Source organism: Nelumbo nucifera, chromosome 4 (assembly GCF_055504915.1).
Source record: "Nelumbo nucifera cultivar China Antique chromosome 4, China Antique-T2T, whole genome shotgun sequence".
In the NCBI taxonomy this organism is placed as follows: Eukaryota; Viridiplantae; Streptophyta; class Magnoliopsida; order Proteales; family Nelumbonaceae; genus Nelumbo; species Nelumbo nucifera.
This window is the reverse complement of record NC_142652.1, coordinates 33,087,364-33,114,609: the sequence shown is the minus strand read 5'-3', so window position 1 is coordinate 33,114,609 and position 27,246 is coordinate 33,087,364. Positions and strand designations below refer to the sequence as shown.

Below are 27,246 nucleotides of genomic sequence, written 5' to 3'. Positions count from 1 at the left end.
ATTATTTTTTTATTTTTGTATTTTTAGAATTAAAAAAATAATTAATTCATTAAATATATTTTATCACTCGATCACAATGACTGAATATATTATAATTCTATGGATGATCTATCATATCCACAAAGCAATTGAAATTTCTTCTTTAATAACTATTTTTTGAATATATTATATAATATTTATTTATTTTTTAAAATTTTTAGAAACAAATAATAAATAATAATTATTAATTATATTTTTACATAGAAGCTGTGCCAATGCATGTTTTATGGTTGGATAGGAGTTGGGTTTTTCCCATCCCATAAAGCATTAAAACATAAGAATTATAATTTATAAATTATAGTTAAGTATAGGATTTTTAATGAAATTATAATTAGCTATAATATATTTCTTCATAAAACCATTAAAATATATTAATTTAATGTATATACACCTCATTGAAGTCCTATATTTAGTATTGTTGATGTATTTTTATGATTTATTAAAGTATTTATAGTGTTTCCAAGTGTATCTATGCGTATCTTAGTTTTTCTTCGATACGCATGTATATACAAGGCGAATCCTGATACGTCTCTTAAAATTAATTGATTTTCCAATACACTTGGCATTTCTGATACTTTAAATTTTGCTTGTGTCTTGATTTTGGTAAAAGTGAAGAAGTCCTTTTCATGTTTCTTGCTTAAAGGAAGCACTTTTAGCTTCAAATCCTATGCACTACCTAATGGCACCTAGCAAGAATAAGCAACAATAAACTGACTTATGGGGTTATCTATACAATTCAAACAACTCTCCTGATTTTTAATGCATCAATCAAGTATAAACGTTTTTGAGAAAACTAATAATGTGGGAATGTAAGACCACAATTTTTCCACCATAAATGACTACAAATAATTTTTCAGAAGAGACAAGGCTATATTTGGTTTAATAGAAATAAATAAGAGAAAGGAAATTTTGGCTTGAGTGACAATTTGATCATCAAATTTTTAAAATGTGACAATCCAATATCCAAACTTTCAAAATGCGACAATCTACCTATCTTAATGACATCATTTATGTATATAACATGACCTCATATGCAATTTAAGACTTCTGAAAAGATGAAACATGACCTCATAACAATCTACCTATCCAAACTTTCAAAGCACACTGTCCATTATCTTCTTACTCAAAAAGATGAAACAAAGCCCGAATTATCCATCACAAACACTACAAACCGATTTTTTCTGATAGACCCACTCATTGGATGGTTGGAATTGCTCTAGATCATTCTTGTTTTATATATATATTCTAATGAGAACTGTATCGAGTAAATGCCTAATACAGATGCGGTGTGCCCAAAGTTCCAGCTCCTAGTCGGGCCTAATTCTTTTGTGTCTTGTTTTCCCGTCCGATTTCAATGTCTCACCTGAATCCCCATCGGATGAAGGTTCAACAGATTTTGTAAAGGAATTCGGAAGATCAGCATGAAGATCAACCACTCTCCTAATTTTGTTAAGCTCCCGGATGAGAACCACTTGTCCAGGATCAACCACCCTATGATGCAACCGTTTTCCGCTTGCGTGGACCCTTGTGCAAGCTCAGCTTTCCCACAACACCTCCGGATATTCCCTCGGTTGGAGACCTAACCCCTTTTAGGCTGCAGCAGCTAGTTATGCCCACTAGGTTCCAATAGCGCCGGAGGAGGTACAGCCCAGGACGATGGTAGCCGCAGCAGAGACTACGGTGGTGGGTTCAGTGTTTATGATGGGTTCCCGACGGAAGAAGAGAGAGAAGGTTTGGGGCCGGGGTGGAGGAGATTGACATGGGTGACGCCACATTTTATCATTGTTTGAAGTGTCGAATGGTAGTAGGCCAGGGGTTCGCATCCGCCCCGCGTGGCCCCCAAATACATCCCACGCATTGTGAGCGCGCCGCGTGTGTGCCCAAACGTGAATTAAAGAGACTCGTGTGTAGTTCATGGGACGGCTATTGGTTCCGCCCCCTTAGCTCCCTCTCGCCCAAAAGGGCATCATCCCCTTATTCTGGGTTATTTTGGGTTCGTATCCTCTTTCTCTAACTCCAATCTCAGAGCTTAAATCCTCCACCTTCCGTAACAGATTGCCCACCTTTGAATTCTACCAGTCGACACCGACAACCGTTCCGGCAGGAGGTAAGTATTCTCGACGTTCCATAAGTTTTTTTCATTTTCTATCTTCGTTTTTTTCTTTTTTTTCTCATTTTCTACGGTTCTCACATGTGAAACCCACCGGAGTGGGAGCCCCCTTCGAGTTTGTTTGTTTTGACTTTGTTTTTCTTCACTGTAACGAAATCAACTGATTTCTTCATATAGATGGTTCCTTTAAAAAGCTTCTTACCTGCAATCTTTACAATTTTTTCCTTCTTTTTCACAAAAATTTTAATTACTGGATCCCTGGTGGTGTATGCTCCGGTTTTCATTCCAGCCATGCATGTAGTGATGAACGGCAGTGATTCGGCGTACGTGGCACTGCTGCCCTCGGGATTTGCTATTGTACCAGATGGTCCCGGATCACGTGGTCCCATCAACAGCAACCATCACCATGCTAACGCCAACGGAAGCTCGTAGAGGGTGTGGGTGGGTCGCTACTGACAGTGGCGTTTCAGATACTAATCAATAATCTGCCGACGGCTAATCTCACCGTGGAGTCGGTTGAGACCGTCAACAACCTCATATCTTGCACGGTGCAAAAGATCAAGGCCCCCCTTCACTTGCGAAAACTGAGAGACAGTGAGGAGAGTGAAGGTGCGGATGCTGGCTGTAACTGTCCTTACTTGCTTGAAGACGACTAATCTAACATTTGTGTAAATAAATAATTAGCAGCAGCATCCCAAGTGGATTGACCGAAATATATAACTAGTAGTCATTTCCAATTCCAATGTTTGGTTCCTTGTGTCAGCTAGTGCGCAAAAGCATGAAATCACACTAGTGTGTGCATACAGTTTTGAAACTTACATCTGGTAAATGAATCTACCGGAACGACCATCGGCGTCAATCGGTGGAACTTGAAGGGGGCTCTCACTCCGACGGGTTTCAGATACGAGAATGGTAGAAAATGAGAAAAAATAAAAAGAAAAAACAAGAAAGAAAATGAGAAAAAATTATGAAAGTCGAGGAATACTTACCTCCTGTCGGAATGATCATTGCCGTTGACCAGCGGAACTCGAAGGGGGCAATCTTCAGCGGGTTACGGAAGGTAGAGGGTTTCAGGTCTGAAATTGGAGAGAGAGGATACGAAGCCAGAATAAGGGGATGATGCCCTTTTGGGTGCGAGGGAGCTAATGGGCGGAATTAATAGCCGTCCCGTGAAATCCGCACGAGTCTCTTTAATTCGCGTGTGGGCGGACATGCGGCGCACCCACAACGTGTGGGATGCGGCGGATGCGAACCCGTAGGCTAGTAGCCACTTTGCCTCGGTGGGGTCCACTAAAAGGATAATGAGATAATGAGAAGCTAGACATCTTATGGATGAAAGTAGCGAGTTCAGATTTGCGCCCCACAACGTCCCACAGAGCAATCCCGCCTTGTATTGGGAGCATCCACCGATAATGTTCCCAATACACGGCGGAAATGCGCTGTGGGACATTGTGGAGCCGATAATGTTCCCAATACACGGCGGAAATGCGCTGTGGGACATTGTGGAGCGCCCCATTGTGTGGCTCAGATGTGAACTCGAAAGTAACCACCCTCCCCCTCTCACCTAACTTTTCTCTCTCTCTCTCCATCGTTTTCTTTTGGGTTTCTTGCATTTGCATATAAGGACAACTTTTTGCCCATAATAATTAATATAATAACTAAATGAGATAATGTTTTTGAAAAATTTTCAAATATGGGCATTGGGTACTGTTGCTGGTCTTCCTCCTCTGTATTCATACGAACGGAACTTCACCAGGAATCATAGAACTTTGGCAAACAGATTCGTGATCAAACAGTAAAAGAGTTGGAGAAAATGCCTGCAGGACATGGAAGTCGAAGTCAGAAAGTTCATCGAAACCAACTTCTAGAATTCAACTACCGACTTCTCTCTCTTGGAGAAAAATAGTTGCAGGATATGGAACGGAAGTCGAAGACGAAAGAAAAAACAGGAGGGAATACTCTACCCATCTCGGGTACGGGTATGCCTCCGGAGGCAAAGTTGGCAGCGATCGCTGTGGAACTAAACATACGGCTGAAAACGGCCGATATGCCAGCAGCCATGCAAGAGAGAGTGTTCCGACAGGCTAGAGCACTTATTGATGCCGCCTCAAATAGCTCACGGCCTAACCCCACCCCCATGGTTCTCGTTCTCAAGAAGGTACGATTTAGTAGAGTTATATCTAAAATAAGAAAAAAAAAATCATCTTAACCACCAACTGTTTTAGCTATAGCTCGATTACTCACAGTCCACCCATCTGAGTAGATGGTATTCAGCTCTGGAAAACAGGAAAAGAACTGATTTAAGTTCTCTCTTTGGGTTACTTCCGGAGATTAACGAGGAGTCGATGTACGTTAACGTTTGGGTTTCGGATTGAGACCACAGACGCAGCAGCCCATCAAGAAAGCTGAAAGCGGTTGCATGCACTTACTTTGTCCCTTAACCATGGTGAATTGATGATGACTCAATTTTGCAGGAATTCGATGCGTTGTACGGCCCAGTTTGGCACTGCATTGTTGGGAAGAGTTTTGAATCGTTTGTCACTCAGTCGCAAGGAGGGTTCCTCTACTTTTCGATCAACAAGTTTTGCATTCTTTTCTTCAAAACGGAAGTTCAACGAGTCACCGAGCCTCGTCCTCTATGAGTATGTGACCTCGAAAAATAAATAAAGGAATCTCTCAACCTTGAATTCTTATGTAATGTCCTTCAAGCTAAGATTTACCGGAGACGCTGATCAGTCTTTTTTTTCTTCTTATTTATTATTATTTTTTTTTCTTTTTGACAGTTGATGGGGTTCTAGCCTTCTAGCTAGTTTGCCAAAGTTTTTTGGGCTTCTGGTGAAAGTTATGAATACAGACGAGGAGGAAGACGAGCAACAGTACCCAATAAACTTGTTTGACATTTTTTTAAAAAAGTTATAGCATTCTCGTTATTATATAAAAAAATGTTATTTTTATTGATATTAAGAGTAAAAAGTTAAACCTTTTTCTTTTCTTTGTATATCTGAATTTCTGGACAATGCGAGTTATTTTCTAAGCATAGTACTATAGTTTGTTATTTGATTAGGGAAAAATTAAAAGGGATAACAAATTTGAGGGTTGGTTCTGATTTTAGTGGATGATTGATAAAGAAAATTAGATGATAATTTGTATCTTTTCACATACTACTTATTAACGACTGATTAATGACTAATGCTATATTATTGCATTTTGCAAATTAGGGTACTGAATTGTTGTGAATTGTTGCATTTTAAAGTTTGAAGACAAAATAATCACTCAAGAAAAAATACAGGTACTGATTAGGCATTTTTCCATAAGAAACAGAAAGTTGAGGAAATGGCTTGATAACCTTCCTTCAACATTTTGTCTCTTGCTCAATTCTATCAAACCGAATACAACCTAATTGAACTATTGCATCATCAATTTGTTTCTTATGCAGTTTTTTTTTTCCTTTTTTTCCCCTTATAAGACAGGTGAGGTGAATAGGCTGAGTGCTTGCCAAAGATGTATTAATATTTGTGAACTTCTAGCATAGGATGAGTTCTACTGAATTCCCCATTGAAAGTACTCGGATGTAATTATCTCCTTTTTGTTTTTTTTTCAGAATCCACTCATTTCTTTAAATAATTCATTTACCTTTTCCTTTTTAAAGAAACTGTAGCCTTGATTGGCTTTTTAAAGAGGCTGATTTGAATCAATTTAATTATGGTAAAATCTATAGCCTAAAAAAGTAGGGAAAAGACAAATGACCATTTAAAAACTGAACTGCATTTTGAAGACAAATAAAATATCCATAAAAAGCCCACGAATATCAGCCATTCCATATCTTTGATTGGCTTGATCTAAATTCAATTATTTTTCTTTGAAATTTTGAAATCATTGGGCACATTTATTACAAGATTTGTTTGTTCCATTAATGCTGTGTAATTCTATATTTTTATATTTTATATTATTTATTTTCACTAAATAAGTGAAAAAATCCCAAATTTTTCATATTCATTTCAGTTACCGTATTGCACAAAAAAAAAATCAATGAAATAAAAATTCATCACCCCACCCCACCCTAAAAAAATCAGGTCCTTTCTTTCTTGTCTTATAGGTTGAACGAGGGATAGGAAAAGTAAATATTTTTTAAAGATTTCTACTTAGGAATAGGCATTATATAAATATCATTTACAATCATTTATAAAGAGGTTAAAGTAATAAAAAAAAAAAAAAAAAAAAAAAAAAAACAACTATTTTGAAAAGTAGCTTAGCGCACTATAAGGCCAGTTCATGCATTCCGCAATACAAATAGGGCTTGAATCTTCTTGACATATACTCTCACCATTGCTTTTATCTGCTTCAAAACTGATTGACCATGCCAAGAGTGTTCTGTCTTCATCGTTTTTGGCATTACATACTATGCATTATTATGAATGGCAATGGAGTGGGGATCATATTCTCCATCTCTGACCCTGATTTTGAAAAATTCATGATGGAGGGTGATTTGGCTCGACCTCATCATAAGAGGACACGTGGACATGATTCAGCATAAGTGACAACTCAATGCGACCAGTCCGCCAAGATCCAGCGTGGCAGCTCGCTACAAGATGACACTCTGATTACCCCGAGCTAAGATTCTTCCAAGATGGAAATCTCCCGAGCTCAAGGTACTTCGGGTTGAGCTCGGGAGCCTCATAAGAGTAAACTCGCCCGACCAAACTCAAGTAGGCCACCTCGGGTAGAAGCACCTCGGCATAGGGGAGCTCAGTACAAGGTAGCTCGGCACGAGGTAGCTTGGGGCAGAGCAGCTCGGCGTATCACTGAAAGATCTCCTACCTGACAACCGTATCTGCCACATCTGGAGACTGCACCCACGTCTCTCGCTAGGCGGCGTCGTGCCTGCCAGCCCTGAGAGGTGTCCCTTGCCTGGCAGGACCGTACACTGCAATGGTTACCTATGCCCACTAGCTCAGCCCTGGCAAGTAACAGCTGCGGCAGAGAATCAGAGGTGGTTATGCCTGATTTGACAAGACATCAGTATATAAGAGCTCCGGCCCCCAAGAGTAAAGGTAACTGGCGTTATCTGTACTCTAGCCCTTTCATTTTTGCTCTACTCTACAACTCTCTTCCTGCTACTAACTTAAGCATCGGAGTATTTCCACAGGGAGAGCTTCCCGAGGATCCTTCTTCTTCACAGGTATCTCGTCCGTCGCCAGCTAGGAGCGCAGCCGCTGCCAGCTAGGAGTGACCAGGTCGTGCACCATCAATTCACATCCCCATCTCCAATCCCCGTTGGGAATAAAATTTGTCCTCCATCCCTAATTCCCAATGGAATGGGTTTTTGTAGAGACCCGAATCTCCAAATTTTTTTAGACAATAGTATTTTTACTTAAAATAAATAACAATTTTAAATTATAAATAATGTTTTAAATATATTTTGATATAATATAAACAATATAATAAATATATAAATATATATATAATCGGGGTCGGGGCAGGGTGGGGACCTAAATCCCCATCCCCGACCCGAAGGGGTCGGGGAAGACGGGTCCCCATCGGGGTAGACCTGTTCATGGGCCAGGTAGCCCGACGACCCAGCCCTTTATTTTTCGAGCTTGAACAAAACTTCAAGACTACAGGCTTGGGCTCGGGCTTTAAATACCAGGCCTAGTCATTTTTTAGGCCAGGCTCGTGCTTTCTCTAATATGCCTAGCCCGATACTATTACATATAATAAAAAAGCATTTATGTTATATATAGTAAATATAAATAATATATATTTGTTTCTTAAATTATTAATAAATATTAATTTACTATTAGGAAATACAAATTAGTTTATTAATTTATTAAATTATTACTAAATTAATATAATATTAGTTTATAAAAGTACACTAAAAATAAGACATTTTGTGTACAGGTCGGGCTTCGGGCTTGGGCTCAGGCCTGCGGCCTGCACATTTTCTATTGATAAAGAGGCAAAGCCTAGTTCGGCCCATGAACAAGTCTACATCGAGGATGGGGAAAATTGCCATCCGTACTCATTACGGGGGGAATTTGGGGTGGAGTAGAGCAAGGTGCATGTAAGACCCATTGGTTATATCAGGAAGTTGGAGAGGTCGTGAATTGTGATTCCACATGTTTGATCCTATATCTCCTATTTGGAGGGGTGCAAGTGACCATCTCAACAACCGGATCATCAAAGCAACATATAGGTTTTGATTACTATACCATTTACATTTAAAAAACAATTCTAAACAGACTCTTCGGCCCCGTTCGCTTTTCGGTAAGTTACTTACCCGGGTAAATGCAATTACTTGGGAAACACTTACCCAGGCAAGTGTATTTACCCATGTTCTTTTATTTCCCAAGTAAAAAAAGGAAATAACCATTTTAACCATAAAAAATCATTATTAAAAGGGGCATTTTTGTCCCACTCAAGTGTTGGAAACTTTCCCCCTAAGTGGGAAAGTTATTTAAGTGATACCCATGAAAATAAACCTTACCTAGTCCCCACATTAATCTGAAAAAAAAAAAAAAAAACATGGGATTCTTGGTCAATGGCAACCAAAATCCCATTGACCAACTTTTCCCCCTCTCAAAATTCAAAAAAAGAACACCCCATTAGAGTAATGTTTAGAAAACTAGACTAGATATAGGTCAGTTGGATTGGTTGAATCATGATTGTCCTCTAGCCAATTTGGTCATACCCCAAACAAGAATGTGTTAAAAATTGGTCAAACTTGATGATTCAGCTAGTCCAATTGGAAAACCAATGAACTGGTTCCGGTTTCAAAAAAAAGTAGGTGGTTTTATTTCATTTTTTTACACATAAATTCAAACTTTTGAGGGTCATAACTTCGCATTCGATTGTCTGGGCTAGCTTTTTGTGATCTATGTGATGATAAGGCACCATGCCCCACTATTTATGTGTAAAAAAAGCCTTTTTGTCTTAATTCTAATTTTTTATATTAAAAAATTAAAATTAGAATAAAATAATATATGTTATATCAGAATATAATTATATATTTTGTATATATGTATATAATTAATATTATTATGTATATATTCCATAATAATTTGGTTGAACCTCTAAACCATGAACCTCCCTTTTCAAGATTGATGCTCAACCTAGTTTTGCAAACATTTCCCTAGAGTATAAATATTAGGATTCCATGTTACATAAAACCTGAATTGATTAAGGGCAAATTTCTTAAACTATCCTTATGGTTTAGCTATTTAATTAACTCTACTTTTACTGTTTACATATTGTCTTAAAATATCCCTATTGTTTCTTACGATTGATATTGACGGTTAGTGCTAACAAAAAAAAATGAAATGTCAAATTTACCTTCCACTATTCCTCAAAATTTCAAAACAAAACCCAATTGATGAAAATTTTTCCCTCCCCCATTCCTTTCCCTCCGTAGGACCTCTATTCATACATGAAACAATAGCAGTGCACCTCTCTTGTTATCATCGGCTCCAACACATGGCCAACTGTTTTTTCAATGAGTTTGTTATAGTCGACTGTTTTTTCAATGAGTTTGTTATAGTCGACTGTTTTTTCAATGAGTTTTTTCAACTGTTTTTTCAATGAGTTTGTTATCATCGGCTCCAACACAGTGCACCTCTCTTTGTTTGTTTCACCACAGAAACAAACAAAGTTCTGGTTTTACGTTTTTGGCATAGAGAAGGTATTTAAAGCACTTAATCAAAAGAAGATACAATGGTACCATTTCACTACAATCGTAATTGCAGGCATGGGTTTTTCTTTACGGATGCCTATGATCTGTACTGCTACTGCCTCTCACTCGTCACCAAATCGATTGGTCAGATATAGTACCTTGTTGATGGGTCGACTAAGCAGGAAGCCTACCTCCCAATGTATCAACCACTGTCAATGGCGTTGCATTCTGTGGCACACTCATCGGCCAACTTTTCTTCGACTGGCTCTGTGATAAGATGGGTCGTAAGCGTATCTCTATGGCATGACCCTCATGCTCAATCTTTTCCGGGCTTTCATTTGGACAAGATGCAAAAGCTATAATGGCCACTCTCTATTTCTTCCGCTTCTGGCTCGGATTCAACATTGGTGGTGACTACCCACTTTCTACCAAAATCTAGCTTGTATGAATACGCCAACAAGAAGACTCCTGGGACCCACCGGTGGCAATTATCTTCTCTGCTGCATTCAAGGCCAAATTCCATGCCCCAGTTTACAGGGTTGCCAACGAATTGAAGTAACTAAATTGGCCGGTCGCAGGAACCAAACAAGAGAGACGATGTTGAGATGCGGAAATCTTCACCTAGGTTACGGAGCTCTTATGAGAGGCATTCGCCTGGGTAATTGAGAAATCTGTGCCCGGAACTCTTCTGAGAAGATGTCAAGATGTGGAGACCTAGAGGGTGACGGATCTCAGTAGTGGCATTTCAGAATTCTATCATTTAGAATTTTGGCTCCGGCGACTTGTGTCCAACTCCGACAACTTATGGTAGGCGGGCATCATATCATCTGGTGCTGTGCTTTGCCAGGTCTGATAGGCACAGTTGGTGAGCATCGAGAACAAGAGAGGTGAACCGCTGCTGCAACTCCTTATGAACAAAGGCCCTATGGTGGGAAAGGAAGATGGAAATGAAATAGGGGAGAAAAGGGAAAGATGGAGATAGTAGTGAGAGGATAGAGAGGAATCGGGAGGAGAAGGGGTTCTTGACATTGCCGCTATGCTCTTCCTCTCAAGGTTGAGGACGATGAATATGTCACAAGAAGGGTATTTTAGGAATTTTAAAAAATTACCAGTGACATGATGTCACATGTAAGCGAAGCGTGAAGTGTGAAGGAAAGTTAACGGCAAAAGAGAAAGTTAGTTAATTAACTAAACATTAGGGATAATTTAAAAAATTTGCCCATTGATTAATTGTTTGATCAGTGTAGACTTAAAAATATTTGCAATACGATAATAGTGGTTCGATGTGAACGTAGCTAATTTTGTTTCACAATGTAGTATGAAACTTTTTTGAACCAAAATTATCCTTTATTTTTTTGTTTGAGAAAGGGTATAAAAGTTATTTTATTATAGTTTTAACAACTACTATAATGGTCATATTTGTGTATTTATCCATCTCTAATTGTAAGGATTGAAAATGTAACTTCAATTATTACTTTCTACCTTACTTAATCCCCTCTCATTAAATCTTATACTTAAAGGTATTAATTCTCATTTTCTCGTATTAAGTCCTATATTTAAGTTATTTTTCATCAATAAATGGTACTAATTAGATCTATCTCAATATTTTTAACAATACAAAACTCATTTTAAAACTGGCTAAAAACAAGAACATTCTTTAACCAAGTGATGACTAAGCAATTCAACCATTAGAATCAAATTAATAAACCTATGAAGTCATAGTTAGGTAATAATTTTTTTAAAATAGAAATAAATATAGAAAATTACATAAGTGTAGAGAAAATTAGACACATTTATGGTACTTTTATTAATCAAATTAAAATAATGTGTAACAAAAAGAATTACTTTTATTGATAATGAAAATGAAATACATACTTTAGAACTGACCAAAAACGGAATTATTTTACTATTTGGCAAAAATCAAAAGTTCAACCTTTGGGTCAAATGTATTAACATTTAATGTCATAAATAAATAATAAAATATAAAAAACATAAATGTTGCAAAAAAACATTCAAGCATATGTATAATATTAATTAATTATCATATTAAACAAAAAGTAAGTGTGACATATCAGAATTATTTTTAAACAGAAATATAAAAAATTTTGAACAGTTCTATAATTCTATATTTACATTTCTATTAAAAATATAAATAAGATTGTGAAACTTTCTTTTGACTAAAATTAATGCTTTAAAAATCGACCCAAAAACAAAATCGCTTTGGCTTCTGGTTTCCAAGTTAGCGGTTCAATCGTCGCTACAACACCGCTTGCCCTCTTCTTACATCTCTCTTAAATCATAGACCATTTGATTCAGTGGTGTATATAAGATTGGTGTTTGATCTCTCATCTATTGCATCAATTTTTCAATTTCTTCATTGAGTTGCAATTTTTTTTAACTTAAAAAAAATCACAGAAATAAGAAAACTCAAAATCAAAATGGAATAACTAAAACCCTAATTAATTTTGGCCATTGTGAATAATCGAATAAGATTTTGAGATATGAAAGTTTCTTTTATCTTTTTTTTTGTTTTCTAATTTCTGTTTTTAAAATAAATAAAAATTTTGGAATTAGTTTGAAAGAAACCTAAGAACCATTAAATGGGTCAAACATTTTAATGGTTAAACTATTTAGGTCAACATTTCTCTAACCATTTCAACTGTTTTTTTTTTTTTTTTTGTAAAATAGCAATTTAGGGCCAAAACAAAACCGGTGGCCTGACCAGTTCTCAGGCCAAAATAGTTTAGCTATCCAGTCTGGTCCGATTTTTAAAATATTGACTAAAATACTCATTTTTTTTAATTTAGTCTATATTTAATTGTAAATTGAACTACCACTTTTCATCTCATTCAATTCCCTCTCTTTAAATCTTACATTTTTCTAATAAATGAACAAAGGAAAAAGATCTATACCATATATAAAAGTGTAGATGTAGAGTGGAAGTTTTTTTGGACTAAAATTACCATCTATTTCTTTGTTTGATAAAGGGTATGCAAGCCATTTTATTACAGATTTAATGCCAACTTTTGATGGCTACTATAATGCTCATATTTATCTATTTATTACATCTCTAATTGTAAAGGTTGAAAATGTAATTTCAGTTATTACTTTCCACCTCATTTAATCCCCTTTCATTAAGCCTTATACTAAAAGGTATTAACTCCCTTTTTCTCTTATTAAATCTTATATTTAAGTTATTTTTCACCAATAATATAAACCCATATATTTTAAAATTGGCTAAAAAACAAAAACATTCTTTATCTAAGCGATGGCTAAGCAATTCAACCATTTAAATCAAATTAATCAGCCTATGAAGTCATGGTTAGGTAATAAAGTTTTTAAAATAGAAATAAATATAGAAAACTATAAAAATGTAGAAAAAATAGACACATTTATGATACTTTTATTAATTAAATTAAAAAAATAAGTGTAATGAAAAATTATTTTTATTGATAATGAAAATGAAATACTTATTTTAGAACTAACCAAAAATAAAATTATTTTACTATTTGGCAAAGATCAATAGTTCAACTTTTGGGTCAAATGTATTAACATTTAATGTCATAAATAAATAGTAAAAATAATAAAATAAACAAATGAAAAAAATACATAAGTGTTGCAAAAAGAAACATACAAGCACATGTATAATATTAATTAATTATCATATTAAACAAAAAGTAAATGCGACATATCGGAATTATTTTTACACAAAATATAAAGAAAATATAGAAAAATTGAACACATTTAAAATTCTATATTTACACTACTATTAAAAATATGTGTAAGATTGTGAAACTTTCATTTGAATAAAATACGCATTTTTGAATTTAGTCTCTATTTAATTGTGAGATTTAAATTGTAAATTGAACTACTACTTTTCATCTCATTCAATTCCCTCTATTTAAATCTTATATTTTTTGATAAATTAATAGAAAAAAACACCAAAAAGATAAAATATTATAAAAAAAGAATCTAACCAAGCAGGTAGACCTGTCAATGATACTTGGAATCGATCCGATTATCACATATTTAGATGAAGTGTTTATGTAACATTTCTATCATTATCATTTAGAAACGTGATGACCAACTTTACAGAACCAGTGTTCTACTATTTATATAATCATAAAGAGTCACGTCTTATGCACATAATATGACAAACTAGCTAGGACATAGGTGGTGGGACCTCCATGAGTACTATACTTGTTACCATCCTCCTTATTTCTGGGAAAGAGATCTAGAAAATAATAAATTCAACATACAAATCTGTACTATTTTTTTCTTTAAAAGAATCTCTCCAATAAATATAAAAACATAATAGCTAGAATTATGAAAATATCTATTCATAAAAAAATCATGAGAATGTCTATTTCATTAAAAAAAAATAAAAACAAAGTACTTGGGAGACCCATCATTCAATGAAGGGGTGGGGTTGAGAAAAAGTATGGTTTAGATAGAGAAAGTGGAAAAAATAAAATAGACTCTAAGGGTAGGTGGAAGGTGGTGGCACCATCCAAACCAAGTTGAGCTTCTCTAATCAAATTCACTACTGTGTTGAAATTCCACCATCACTATGGTTGGGGGTTCTGCGTATGGAGGATAATAAAAAATATACTACTGCTGTTTTGTGTAGCCGATGAAACAAAAAAATAAAAAAACTTTGGATAAGTATAAAAATTTTATGTGGAAAATGTGGCATTGTAGAGGGGAATTAGAAGCATGTAATAAAAAGAATAAAAAAGATAGACCTTAGTCTTGCTTTTGCAAGTATATTAAATAAACCATGCTATAATTTTCCTTTGTAGCAGTAGTGTCCTTCTTCCAATGTATATTGTGGTTTAAGGGTACTAAATCAAGTACCTAATTTGAAGAGCTTCTATCCGGGGCCAAGGAAATCGGATAAATAAAGTAGTGGTTGTGCTGGTGGGTGTTTAGTTAATAATAATGGCCCATGTCAACCATACATGAAACTCATACAAAGGAAGGTCTTTAGACAATAACCCCCACCCTTCAGACGCATGGCATTGTAAAATTTCAACAGGTAAAATCTTAAAAGAGGTTAAACTCTCACTTTTAAAAAAAGTCTATTCACTCACAAAAAAGTGATAACTCCACATTATTAAAATTCACACAAGTAGCAAACTAATCCCTAAAAAGTGGCCACTTCAAATGTTATAGTAGTAATTGAATTTTATTCAAACACAACTATTTCAAAAGTAACGATTAAACAAATGATATAATTTAAAAATATTCAAAATATTAAATGGATAAAAATAAAAATAAATGAAGTTCATAAAAATGACTAACAATTAAGTTTCATTCTTTTAGATGAAATAGTTTATTAATTGCAAACTAGATTTAACTTTTTTTTGGATGTTTAGCTTAATTTAGTTTTTAAAAATAAATTTATCAAATAAATAGCAAATACCAATTAAAGTGGGTTACTGCTTACAAATAAGACCTTATTTAATCTCTTAAATCATATTAAAAACAATATAAATTAATAATGATTTTCAAACAAAATAGGATAGAATAGATTGTCAATTACAAAGATTTAAGACCCATGCATGTTAATTTTTCTAATTTATTTTTTATAGTTGAATAGTAAATTTCAAATTAAATGATATTGTAGTTGCTCCTTAGTATGGGGCCATTCTCTTGATAAAACATGGTAAGTCTCTAAAAAGCCTAACCTAAATGTCTAATATAAATATTTAAAAATTGAAATAATTCAGATTAATGGTCCCGTCCTTAATACGGGGGTCTTTCCTAGTTAATAGATAAAAGTTAAAAGCTAAGCACTAGGAAAAAATTATAATTAATTGAAATAAAAGAAAGTATAATTAATTAAATGGAATTTAATCAAAATAATTACATTAAATTTAGATTTTAAAATTAATAAAATTAAAATGTTGAATAATAAAATTATTATAAGTAAGCACCCAAAAATAATGTTTGGATTGGAGTGGGACCAACTTGACCTAATTCGAAATATCAAAAGATTACTTTATTTTCATTTCTTTTAATCTCTTCTATCATCATATTGGTTATTAGATTTTTTTGTGCAGGTTTACTAATAAATTATAATATATATATACACACATACACATACACACACATTATATAGGCATGAAATCAGGCCTTTGCCCCACCATATGTACCTCTAATTAGGGGTGTACACGGTCCTGTTCGATGTGGTTTGGAGAAGATTTCAGACCAAACCAGTAAATTATGGTTAAAAAATTTCTAAACTGAACCAAACCGTTTTGGTATGGAAACCAAATCAAACCAAACTGTTTTATTACGGTTTGGTGCGTTTTGTAATACGATTTGGGGACTTTGAACCATTCTATGATTTTTTTTAGCCTTAACCTAATTAGAAAGCCCAAATAACCCCCTAAAAATTAAAACCTAAAACTTTTATTTATTATTTTATTATAAAATAAAGTATATATTTATAATTCCATGCATTCCATTTAGATATATAATATTTATATATCATATATTCATATTATATATGTATATAAAATTTTGACTTAAGATTTACAATTTGGTTCAGTTTATAAAATTCAATAAACCAAACCAAAATCACAAAACACAATTTAAAAAATTCTCACACCGAACTAAACCATTTATAAATATAAATTGAACCAAACCACGAATTCGATTTGAACCGTATAATAAACACCCCTACCTCTAATTGTCGTCGAGTAAGCTCGTTTCATGTGATATTTATCAACATGGAATGAGTGGAGCAGGTAATTGCGTCTTTCAATTCCTGCGATGACACCCTATTTAAACTAACTTTTATTTTTTATTATGCAAAATATTTTTAAAGCTTAATTAATGCATAGAATAATTTGCATTTTAAAGCAATGTTCATGGAATCTGATCCAATCATCATCCATTTATCAAAAGTTGGATGTATTCAAATCATTTTCTTTAAATTAATATATAAGAGAGATTAGAGAGTGAAATTTATAATTAATATTTATAAAATTGTTCGGATGGAGCCAAGTCAAGAGGACTAAAGGACTAAGAGGGTAAGAGGTGAGAGTGGACCACTCCCAAAGATACGGTATCTTTTGTGGGCCATAGGGAATCAATTATTGATCCAATAACGTTAAAACACAGCGACGTGATGCATAATGGAAGCTGGTGGGTCCCTCTTTATACCAAATAGGCAAATACAATATTGCTTTGAAAATATAATTTTAGCAAATGTTATAAACAAAAAAAATGATGTCACAAGACCATATCACACCGTTTGTACCGTCTTTAACAGCTGTGAATAGTTACTAAATCCGATTTCTCACCATTGATATTTTAACATTATTACAGTCACACATGAACTAAAAAAATAAATAGAATTATATGATATATTTAATGTGTTATAAATATTTATTTTTTGAAAGTAAGATTGTTAAAAAAATTCGATGAAAAGAATTTATTATCCATTTTACACATTTTTTTTTTGTCTTATATAATACACATTTAAGTCTGTTTGATTTGAAGGAAAAAGATAGGGAAAACAAGGGATATGTAGGAAAACCTATACTATACATAGCCTTAAAGGTTTCCTAAAATTTCCCGTCATTTTCCTTCAAACCAAACATAGCCTTAAAGGTGAGTAAAAATTTGATACTATAGGATGTAGATGAGGTTGGCACCCATTTTACATTGAAATAGATGGGTTGCTGCAAGATATTTTTGTGCTTGAGTTGGTTTGGAGGGGAGGGTGGGTGTTTGGATTTATTTAGAATCATTTTAAATAATAAAACTTTAGGTATTTGGATCTATTTATTAAAAAAAGTAAGGAACAACGTCACTCCACGTGATTGGTGGAACCATGGCACAACCAGACAAGTCCTTACCAAAAAAAGCAGACAACTCCTTCCAAATGGTTGTTTCCACCGAGACACTACTTCCGTTATTATACTTTTCCGGGATCATACATATTTATCCATATTAAATACTGGAAATGGATCAGAGTTGATCCGATATCATGCCCTGCTCCAACACCCGTATTCAGCAAGTTCGGATTATCAGAGGACCATATCTAAAACAATCCGACCCGAATGTGCCAATATGAGATGAGCTAAGCTGATAAGCCAATTCAAAGTTCGGACCCAGAGTGTCATCGTCCTGTCCGGGCGGTCAGTGTCCACCATTTGGGTAGGGATCTGGGCTCGGCCGGAACCGGTCCGATTCGTTCAATTTCCAATGCACCAATGCACCGTATTCTATTTGGGGGTTGGATTCATATTGTCGAGTGCTTACAAAACAATGCCGAAAACTGGGGACGAGGTCGCTTTTATGAATTGACACGTGGCCCAGGGCGATTCGTCGTGGGGCATCGCTTCCGATTCTCCGCAGTTTGGCCGTTTCGCGGATTCAAGATTCGCCACTCAAGTCGCCAGATTTATAAAGCCCAACGATGGAGAAACCAGAAAAGTAGAAAACACGACCACGAACGAGACGAGAAAGCGAGGGAGCAGAGTGAGAGCAAGAGTGCGAGAGAGGGAGAGAGAGAGAGACTGGTGATGCAGCAGAGAGAGAGAGAGAGAGACTGGTGATGCAGCAGAGAGGGAGGATTTACAACCGAAGATCTAGGAGCTTTTCGAGGTCTCGGATTGCCGTTGAGGGTTATTAGCTCATTCGCCCCTCATTTCATTTCTTTACTCTTAACTCGCAAAAACTCCTCGCTTTTGAGAATCGGAAACTCGAGCTTCAAGATATAGCCATGGCTGCTCAAGGTAAGATACTAAGATCTGATTCCTGCACTCTTTCGTGGAATTTTGATTTAATGGGGCTCGTTGGGTTATCTCATTTTTTTTTTTTTTGTTTGTTTGTTTATATTTATGTTTTGTCAACTTTTTGTAGTTGAGGAACGTGAGGTTCAGAAAAGCTACTGGATCGAGCACTCTTCGGAATTAACTATTGAAGCTATGATGCTTGATTCCAAAGCCGCTGATCTCGACAAGGAAGAGCGACCTGAAGTAAAATTTCTTTCTCTCTAAATTTCGCTTTTTTTTTTTTTATTTCAAGTTTTGTGTTTGGAGATCTGATGGTGGTTTCTATTCCATTTGTTTCTTTAGAAATGATGAGTTTCTTCGTCTTGTTAAGCATGGAAAGGAAAATGTGTAATGCTGATAGTCTTTTAGTAAAGTCTTATTGTACTTACGTATACCTTTTGAATTACAGCTTTTCTTAGATTTTCATGGGAGTAATTTCTTATGTTTATATACTATTGGATTGGAACTTGTTATACTTGTCAATTAGTTCTTAAGCTTAAATGATGGTGGTGAGTACTTATGTTAAGCTGTTGAGAAAGGAGACAGGGGCCATTTCTTGGTGCAGTAGTAACATCTTGGGCTACAAGCCTAAGAACGTGGATTCAAGTTTAGAGCTGCTACTTAGTACCAAAACTGTCAAGGGTTTGGTCCCAATCCAGTCTACTCTTCTCAAAACCATGAGTGACTGGGGCCAATATTGGGTGATGGTCTCGATGTGAAAAGGGATACATCTTTAGGCTTTAATTGGCTCTCTATTAAGTATTATCAGCATCTTAATTGAAATTAAAGAGAACCACTAATCTTTCTCTTCATTTCTCATCTATTTTTGAACATTTTATGGATACATATAATTTTTTGTCCTGATTAACAAATAATGCCGTTGGTCCACCTTTTTGGTACCTATCGGCAGTAGATCTGGCATCAAACTGTTTGATATGCATATCTATTATGCCTTTTGTGTTGTTTCATATTTTATATACATCAATATGTGCATTTGTAACTTGTGCTATGAAAATTCAAGTCATGATGTTATTAGCAGTTAATCTGTTGCTACATGTTATGAGAATCCATCATATAAAAATTTTGACATCTCATGCTTGCCTCATAGATGATATAGCACTTTCAGGCATGCAATAAATGTCATTTAAGTTGATGATGAGCCCTGAGTGAAGGATATCTTTTGAACCAAAAACTTCTTACACATTGTATAAGATGCTGAGTACCTTTGGAGAAGTGTCTGGATATGATCAATAGATGCCATTGCTTTCTATGTCCTGATAGAAAGAAAGAAAAAATCGTTGGATCTATTTAATGGTTTTACTAGTTAGATTTTCAGATTATTCTATCTGTCTGTACTTGAATATGTTATCTACTCATTTATTTGCTCTTCATTTATACTTTGCTCAAACCACTTCCCTTCTTGGTTTGATCCATAAGATCTTCCACCTTTAGCTGCATAGATGTCCAAAGATATTACTCCTGTTACTATCACTTCCTATCTTGATTCCAAATATTTATTATCTTTCTTTGTTGTTGAGCTTTTGTCTGTGACTTTATGAAATGAACTATTTTGATTGCACATAGGTGCTCTCCCTACTTCCACCTTTCAAAGGGAAAGATGTCCTGGAGCTTGGGGCAGGTATTGGTCGCTTCACCAGTGAATTTGCTAAAGAGGCTAATCAGGTGCTTGCTTTGGACTTCATTGAGAGTGTCATAAAGAAGGTAATCTTACCTAATGAAAATATAATAGAATTAAAAAATGTTATTGCTGATGCTGATTAGAACACTGAATACTTCTTTTCCATTACTTGGATCCTTGCAGAATGAAAGTGTCAATGGTCATTTTAAGAATGTCAAGTTTCTATGTGCGGATGTAACATCTCCAGACTTGAAGATTGCACCAGAATCTGTGGATCTGATATTCTCAAATTGGCTACTTATGTACCTCTCTGATAAAGAGGTGATCTGTTATTTCGTCACCTTTACCTTCACTATTTTCTTGAATTGGCCATCAATGCATGTAGAGGATTTAAAGTATCTATTTCTCAGATTAGACTGCAAATTTTGGAGTTTGGAAAAAATTAAATGTTCTTAATCTGGCATATCCTTTTTACACCTGGCATTCTCCACATGGAACCATTCTGATTCACATGGTGCTTCTTCTTGGGTATCATTTGTCCTGAGTCTGAGACCAGTTTCTTTACAATGTCTAAGGTGATGGATATATCATAAATGGAAAACTAGGATATTGCTCAATTATTTATCTAATTCTTAATAAGATACATCAATAAATTGTTTATAATATGTTTCCTAGACCATAATATCTATGCATGCACAAACACCCAAGAATACATCTTTATATAATTTGGATAAAATAAAGTCAATTAGGAGTTATGTTTATATTATCTATGATCTCTTTTCCTTTTTTTTTTCTTTTTTTTTTTCTGATCAACAATTCAGCATATTGATTGCATAAATCTTTTGCTGTAACTTTGTTACTCTGGTAACCTTTGCTCTTTTGGCATGACAGATATAACCATCCATATAAGTTGTTAAATCTTGTTTTTGCATCTCCAGAGATATTTTTCTTTATTAACTCATTATCCAATGGTTGATCTATTATTGTTTAGTTCACTGGGTTCTTATGGTTCATGTCAGCAACTTTGAATGCATTATCTGTGATAATCTTTCTATATTTTTTATGACTTTTCTTTCACTAGGTAATCTTTTTTTTTCCCCTGACTTAGTCTGTTTCTTGTCCTTGTAGCTATTTTATTCATTTATTTTCATTGGCGGCAGGTTGAGAAGCTTGCTGAAAGGATGGCCATATGGTTGAAGGTTGGGGGGTATATTTTCTTCAGAGAGTCCTGCTTTCATCAATCCGGAGATAGTAAGCGGAAAAACAACCCAACTCACTATCGTGAACCTAAGTTCTACACAAAGGTGTGCTTTATGTTAGCTAATACAATTCAAGTAGTTTATGTCATTGCTCAATTTACCTGTTAAATCCTTTTAGATAAGTTCATGCCTTACTCCCAGTTAGTTCATGGTTATGGGTGATTTTTAAAAACAGCTATTACCAAAGTTTTACCAATTCTATAAGTTTGAAATAATTTCCTACAAAGAAATTCTAGTATATAATGACTTTATGCAACTCTTGTATTCCTTTGTCCTACAGACAAGGTGGGACCCATAAAAAGACATGTAAATTCTTGTCTTGTAGTTTCTTTTCATGGATTCCACTGTCTGCAAGGCAAAAAGTCCAAGGGTGGCGGCTGTTAGCAAATCTGTTGCAGACTGGATCTTGGTATTACCAGAATTTATAAAAGTTAACGAAGAGGACCTTGGGGAAGTTTTGGGGTTCCAAAGTCGTAATCTGGATAATTTATTTTGACTTGTATTTGGGCTGGTTTTAATGCTTTAGTTTGTTTGCAGGTGCTGCCTTAACACCTGGCTAAGTTGTAGCAATTTTTTCTTTTGCAATGAAATTTTATTTTTACAATAAAAAAAGTCCAAGGGTTATCTAAACTCAATGTTTACTAGGATTCCTCTTTTCTATGTTGTAGTCAAGTTGTAGCTGAACTTGAACTAAAATAAAGATATTATTTATTTTTCTATTGTTTGCTTGTAGCCATTGTGGAGAAACCTAATGGTAAAGAGCAGTGTATTTGGTACTAAAACTTTTAGTTCCTTCTAATTTGAGTTGCATTGCAGATCTTTAAGGAATGCCACTTGGATGATGGATCTGGGAACTCCTTTGAACTCTGTCTTCTTGGATGCAAGTGTATTGGAGCTTATGTGAGAAACAAAAGGAACCAAAATCAGGTAATATATATAAGATGTTACTCACTTTGCATTTCTTGTCCTCTTTGACCTAAGGCAGATTATGGCAACCTGAAGTTACACCAAGATGGTTTCTTGTTTGGTGCAGGTTTGTTGGATATGGCAAAAGGTGAAGTCAAATGACGATAAGGGATTCCAACGGTTCTTGGATAATGTGCAGTATAAATGTAGTGGCATATTACGCTATGAACGTGTCTTTGGAGAAGGTTTTGTGAGCACAGGAGGGATAGGTATGAAAACAGAATTTTTTTACAATATTTAATAAGGAAAGACAATTGCATATCTAATAGCCTTTTTTACATCTGCATGGCCTGGTTGTTCATAGATTCTTTCTTCCTCTTGTATTTAATGGAAAGAAAGATAATTGACTGTTCTGATAGTTATGTTACATGGACACTTAAAAATAGGTGTTGCATCTCAGTTAACACGTTTGGACACCAAATTCCAACAGAACACCTGAAGGGACTCTTCTCTCTGTAATACCAAAGAACCTAAAAAAGTTGGTATAAGATTTCGGCATGAATTGTTTTTGCTATACTTGATAATTTTAATTGTTTAATATAGAAGTGTGTTGATTTATGTTTCTACATTTGTTACCAAATACTAAAGGTTCAAATACCTGCTGAATCCCTGAATACTAATTTCCGTTTTATTTTGGCTTGCCAAGTCTCATATCCATACCCAATGTTAGAATCCAATAATGGTATCTTATCCATGTATCATAGTAGCAAAACAAGTGTTTGTGGTGGAAACCACATGACTCACCTGAAAGTCCATTACCAGTGCTTTTCCTGACTATCCAGTGTTTTGAGAGAGTGCACGGGTGATATAATTCTAGCCTTTGGAATTTTAGCATGGAAGTGGCTTCTTTCAGACTGGAACCTGCATTTTCATGTTTTTTGGCTGAGTTTTTTCAGTAAACCAAGAATTATCTCTATTATTTTAGTAGAAAAAGTCAAAGCTTCACTGTAGTCTTTTCAGCAGCCTAGCTAAGAACAAAATATAACTAAGTGAAGAATAATATTCAATATTTTTTCTAATTTGAACCCTTATAAATTGTTATATTTTCCTAATTTCTTATATGAGTAATAGAAAAAAGAAGGATCTAGAATGTTGTGATCTAGATTAATTTTCTTACCTAAAAATAGATCTAGATTAATTTGTAATGCTAAAATTTTATGATGGGTTTTGTTCTATGATAATATCAATGTACACATCTCTAATTCATGCTAAAGTTTTATTTTCTAAACTACACTATTGTACTACTATTTATACCAAATAGAAAGATTTTTGGGTTCTGGTTGCCTGCTATTTATCCTCATTCTTTTATTTTATGTCCCAGTAAAATTGTTTATTAGAAGGGAGGAACAAGTAAATTTAAAGGGCTTGTAATTGGAGAAACTTGAAATTGGTTTTGCCTAGGGAAAACATATAAGCCATGGTGCTGAGTAAAACCAGAATTGACTTTTTACGTATAGGAGGTTAGTAAAGGGATGACATTTCAATATAGAAGTGTGTAATTTTTTCCCTTTTAATGTAGAAATATTTATTGTGAGGTATAACTCTTAGCCAGGCATATGATAATACTAGGTTCATGGTTACCAAGTTTCCAACATGTCAAGCAGTCACTCAGTTATTGTAAAGTTGTTGCATGACATAGACACCATTAGTAATCAAATTTATGAGAAACTTTTTCTGCTTCCAACTCAAAGCAATACTGTCATTTTTGTTCCATCAATATTGTTTTCTCTAGTTGACAAGAAGATAACTTTCTAAGGAGAAAGGAGAAATACATGGAGCATTCACACTTTCTTTTTGTGTGCTTCTTCTGTTGTGTTATATTTTGACATTCTCTAGTCAGGTTATTTCTACTTGGATGAGGCTTTCCATAATCTTGATAAAAAATTTATGTTAAGAATCTTACTCTAAGAATGTAATGTAAAGCTGCAATATCTCTAAGTATGTGCTGGCTAAATTGTTTTCAGTATGCAACATCTAGAATTCTAGCAAATAGTATTCCTTATTACCCTTAGGTAATTTTTTCTTCAATGATTTTGTACTTTTCCACAAAAGCTGTATTCACTTTGACTTCCTATTGAATATATTATTTCAATTTGACTAAATGATACTATTATGAGCCAGATACAACAAAGGAATTTGTGGCAAAGTTGGAACTTAAGCCTGGCCAGAAAGTCCTTGATGTGGGTTGTGGCATTGGGGGAGGCGACTTCTATATGGCTGAAAACTTCAACGTTGAGGTTTTTGGAATTGACCTTTCAATAAACATGATTTCTTTTGCTCTTGAGCATGCCATTGGACGGAAATGCTCAGTGGAATTTGAGGTTGCTGATTGCACCAAGAAAACATATCCTGACAACACATTTGATGTGATCTATAGTCGTGATACCATTCTTCACATACAAGTAATGCTCTTTTCTTGATTGTTCCTTCCTAGTTAATTTAATTTTGAAACTTATATTAAAATCGTTGCTGATAAAAAAAACTTACACTAAAATGGTCTCAAATGTGTTGCCCAATCATATCATTCTCTTTGGCTATATCAACTTTGTTGGAACTTTACTGTGTATTGGGGTGGATTGTAAAACTAGTTAAAGGCTTAAAGCATGCAATAATGTTTCTGTAAGAATTTCATACAGTTGGCTTGTCTGCTGGTTTGTGATTTAAGTGTATTTTGTTGCAAGGATGTTAGTAGAGTCCACCCTTCTAAGGGATGACAAGCTCATTGATGAGATATTTATGTCTAGCAATTTATCAAAAAAAAAACAAAAAAAAAGATGTTTATGTGTAGCAGTGTGATGCCATTACAATGTATCTGTTGAAAATAATTTACCATCCTCAAGTCTTCTAACATGACTTCTTGAGTTTACTGCTCCTTGGTGCAGTGGTAAAGTAGATATGTATATATGGTAAACAATTACATGTTCTATAGAACAAGGCTACAGAAGAAATACTAGATATCACATTGAGTGCTATAGCATGACATAATAGCACAATAAGGACCATGTAGATGCAGATGTTTATGCTTTTTATACCATTCAAGATCAAAGGTCATACAGAGTACCCATTTAGTTATCAGTCTTATCCCTGAAGCATTCCCTGAACTTACCATCTATAACATGATCAGAGTTCTGTCATTCTTTCCCTCCAGATACACTCCAAATTAGTCTTAAATACATTTGATGGTGCACTTTCAGGACAAACCTGCACTATTTAAAAGCTTTTTCAAGTGGTTGAAGCCAGGAGGTAAGGTTCTCATTAGTGATTACTGCAAAAGAGCTGGATCTCCATCAAAGGAATTTGCACAGTATATTGAACAAAGAGGGTATGGACTACATGATGTGGAGGCATATGGTCAGGTAAATCCACAGATAAAGTTTCTGTTCTTCTCTTTTGCCTCTTTCTTTTTCTTTTTTTTTTTTTTTTTTTTTTTTTCTGGTTCACACTTTTCATGTCCTGTTGGACCCCTTTTCTATTGTCTTGTTGACAGATGCTGAAAGATGCTGGTTTTAAAGAAGTCATTGCAGAAGATCGAACTAATCAGGTTAGATGAAGCTATATTTTCATTTTATATCAATTGGGAATCAGAAACTAACAAGTTTGGTGTTATTATGCTTGTCCAGTTCATAGAAGTTCTGCAGAGAGAACTGGATGCTGTTGAGAAGGCTAGGGAGGCATTCATACATGACTTTTCTGAAGTGTGTGCTTTTCCTGTGCAAAGCATTTTTTATTCTGTTCAACATCAACTTGTTATTGGTATTTACACCTTTTTTCGTAATGGAAATATTTCAGGAAGACTATGATGAAATTGTTGGTGGTTGGAAGGCAAAGCTGGTTAGGAGTTCATCAGGTGAACAGAGGTGGGGACTTTTCATTGCGAAGAAATGATTTATCTGGCCAACAGTGAACAGCCTTTTCAACTCTAGAAGATCTGGACATGTATTTGAAGTTGTTCATCCATGTTAGAAGTTTGTCATTATCAAACTTTGTGTTTACTTAGTAGTTAGTAACTGAGTATTAATATGATGTAGAATCTTAATAATCATAAAAATGTCTGGTTGAATTCTTGTTTGCATGATGCGAATCTGTAAGAAAATCATTTTAGAGAACTCATTAGTATGGTTTCATATTCAAGGCTTCTAGCATTGGATTCATAAACTTAACTAAGACTGGGTGTATCTGTAGATCAAGGTATGAGTGGTGTGGCACAAGTTTGATTCTTGTGTAAAACTCTAAACTCGTTGGACAACATCCAATTTTCGCTTGGACAGATTCTGTTGGTTATGTTGGTAAACCAAAGAGAGTATGCTAAAGAGGCCGCCAGCTTTCATAATTATGGCAAGGGGGTAGGTTAAACTGGATATGGTTTATAAATTACAACATCTCTCTCTCTCTCTCTCACACACACACACACATAGTACATCATTATACGTTGTTTTCATCACTGTCTATGGCTATGGTGCAAATAATGAACCCTAATCTTTATTGATAATCCATGGAAGTTAACATGACAATTTGTTGAACCAAGAAGCTATTAGTTGAAGGATAAGCCTTACACTGGCTTCATACATCTGATGAATCATATCCATCCGGCTGACTGGCTGTGCTGATTAAAAATAATTACAATTCCTTCACAAGTTGATTTCTCTCACATATGGGCACTTAGGTGTAAGATATTTCTTTTTTATTTTTTATTAATAACATGACCAATATTCAGTCTCTCCTTTCCTTCCTTTTGGTCTTTTCCTCTATATTTTCTTCGGAGGAAGTTAGAATCC

The 27,246-nt window shown here is 34.8% G+C and overlaps 1 protein-coding gene and 2 long non-coding RNA genes across 3 annotated transcripts; 2 read left to right on the top strand and 1 right to left on the bottom strand.

The window, feature by feature from the left end:
• The first annotated feature begins 845 nt into the window (after positions 1-845).
• LOC148792146 (uncharacterized) lies at positions 846-5,147 on the top strand. Its single transcript, XR_016085384.1, has 4 exons — positions 846-2,146; positions 2,439-4,307; positions 4,624-4,791; positions 4,933-5,147. It is a non-coding gene; the product is annotated as an uncharacterized LOC148792146 (long non-coding RNA).
• Positions 2,281-3,108, bottom strand: LOC148792147 (uncharacterized). Its single transcript, XR_016085385.1, has 2 exons — positions 2,969-3,108; positions 2,281-2,806 (listed from the first exon to the last, which is right to left on the bottom strand). It is a non-coding gene; the product is annotated as an uncharacterized LOC148792147 (long non-coding RNA).
• Positions 5,148-18,261: 13,114 nt separating the features above from the next.
• On the top strand, positions 18,262-26,631 carry LOC104609969 (phosphoethanolamine N-methyltransferase 2-like). The gene is made up of 12 exons (XM_010276421.3): positions 18,262-18,568; positions 18,696-18,811; positions 20,192-20,329; positions 20,430-20,567; positions 21,407-21,550; positions 22,322-22,432; positions 22,539-22,680; positions 24,593-24,873; positions 25,666-25,827; positions 25,959-26,012; positions 26,092-26,166; positions 26,261-26,631. Exons 1-12 carry the CDS (start codon positions 18,556-18,558, stop codon positions 26,354-26,356), a joined length of 1,470 nt encoding a protein of 489 aa, XP_010274723.1. The 5' UTR covers positions 18,262-18,555; the 3' UTR covers positions 26,357-26,631.
• Positions 26,632-27,246: the final 615 nt, after the last annotated feature.

Coding starts and splice junctions, on each gene's coding strand:
- LOC104609969 (XM_010276421.3), top strand. Junction 21,551..22,321: donor AACCTAAGTTCTACACAAAG/GTGTGCTTTATG, acceptor GTTGCATTGCAG/ATCTTTAAGGAATGCCACTT. Junction 22,681..24,592: donor TGTGAGCACAGGAGGGATAG/GTATGAAAACAG, acceptor ATTATGAGCCAG/ATACAACAAAGGAATTTGTG.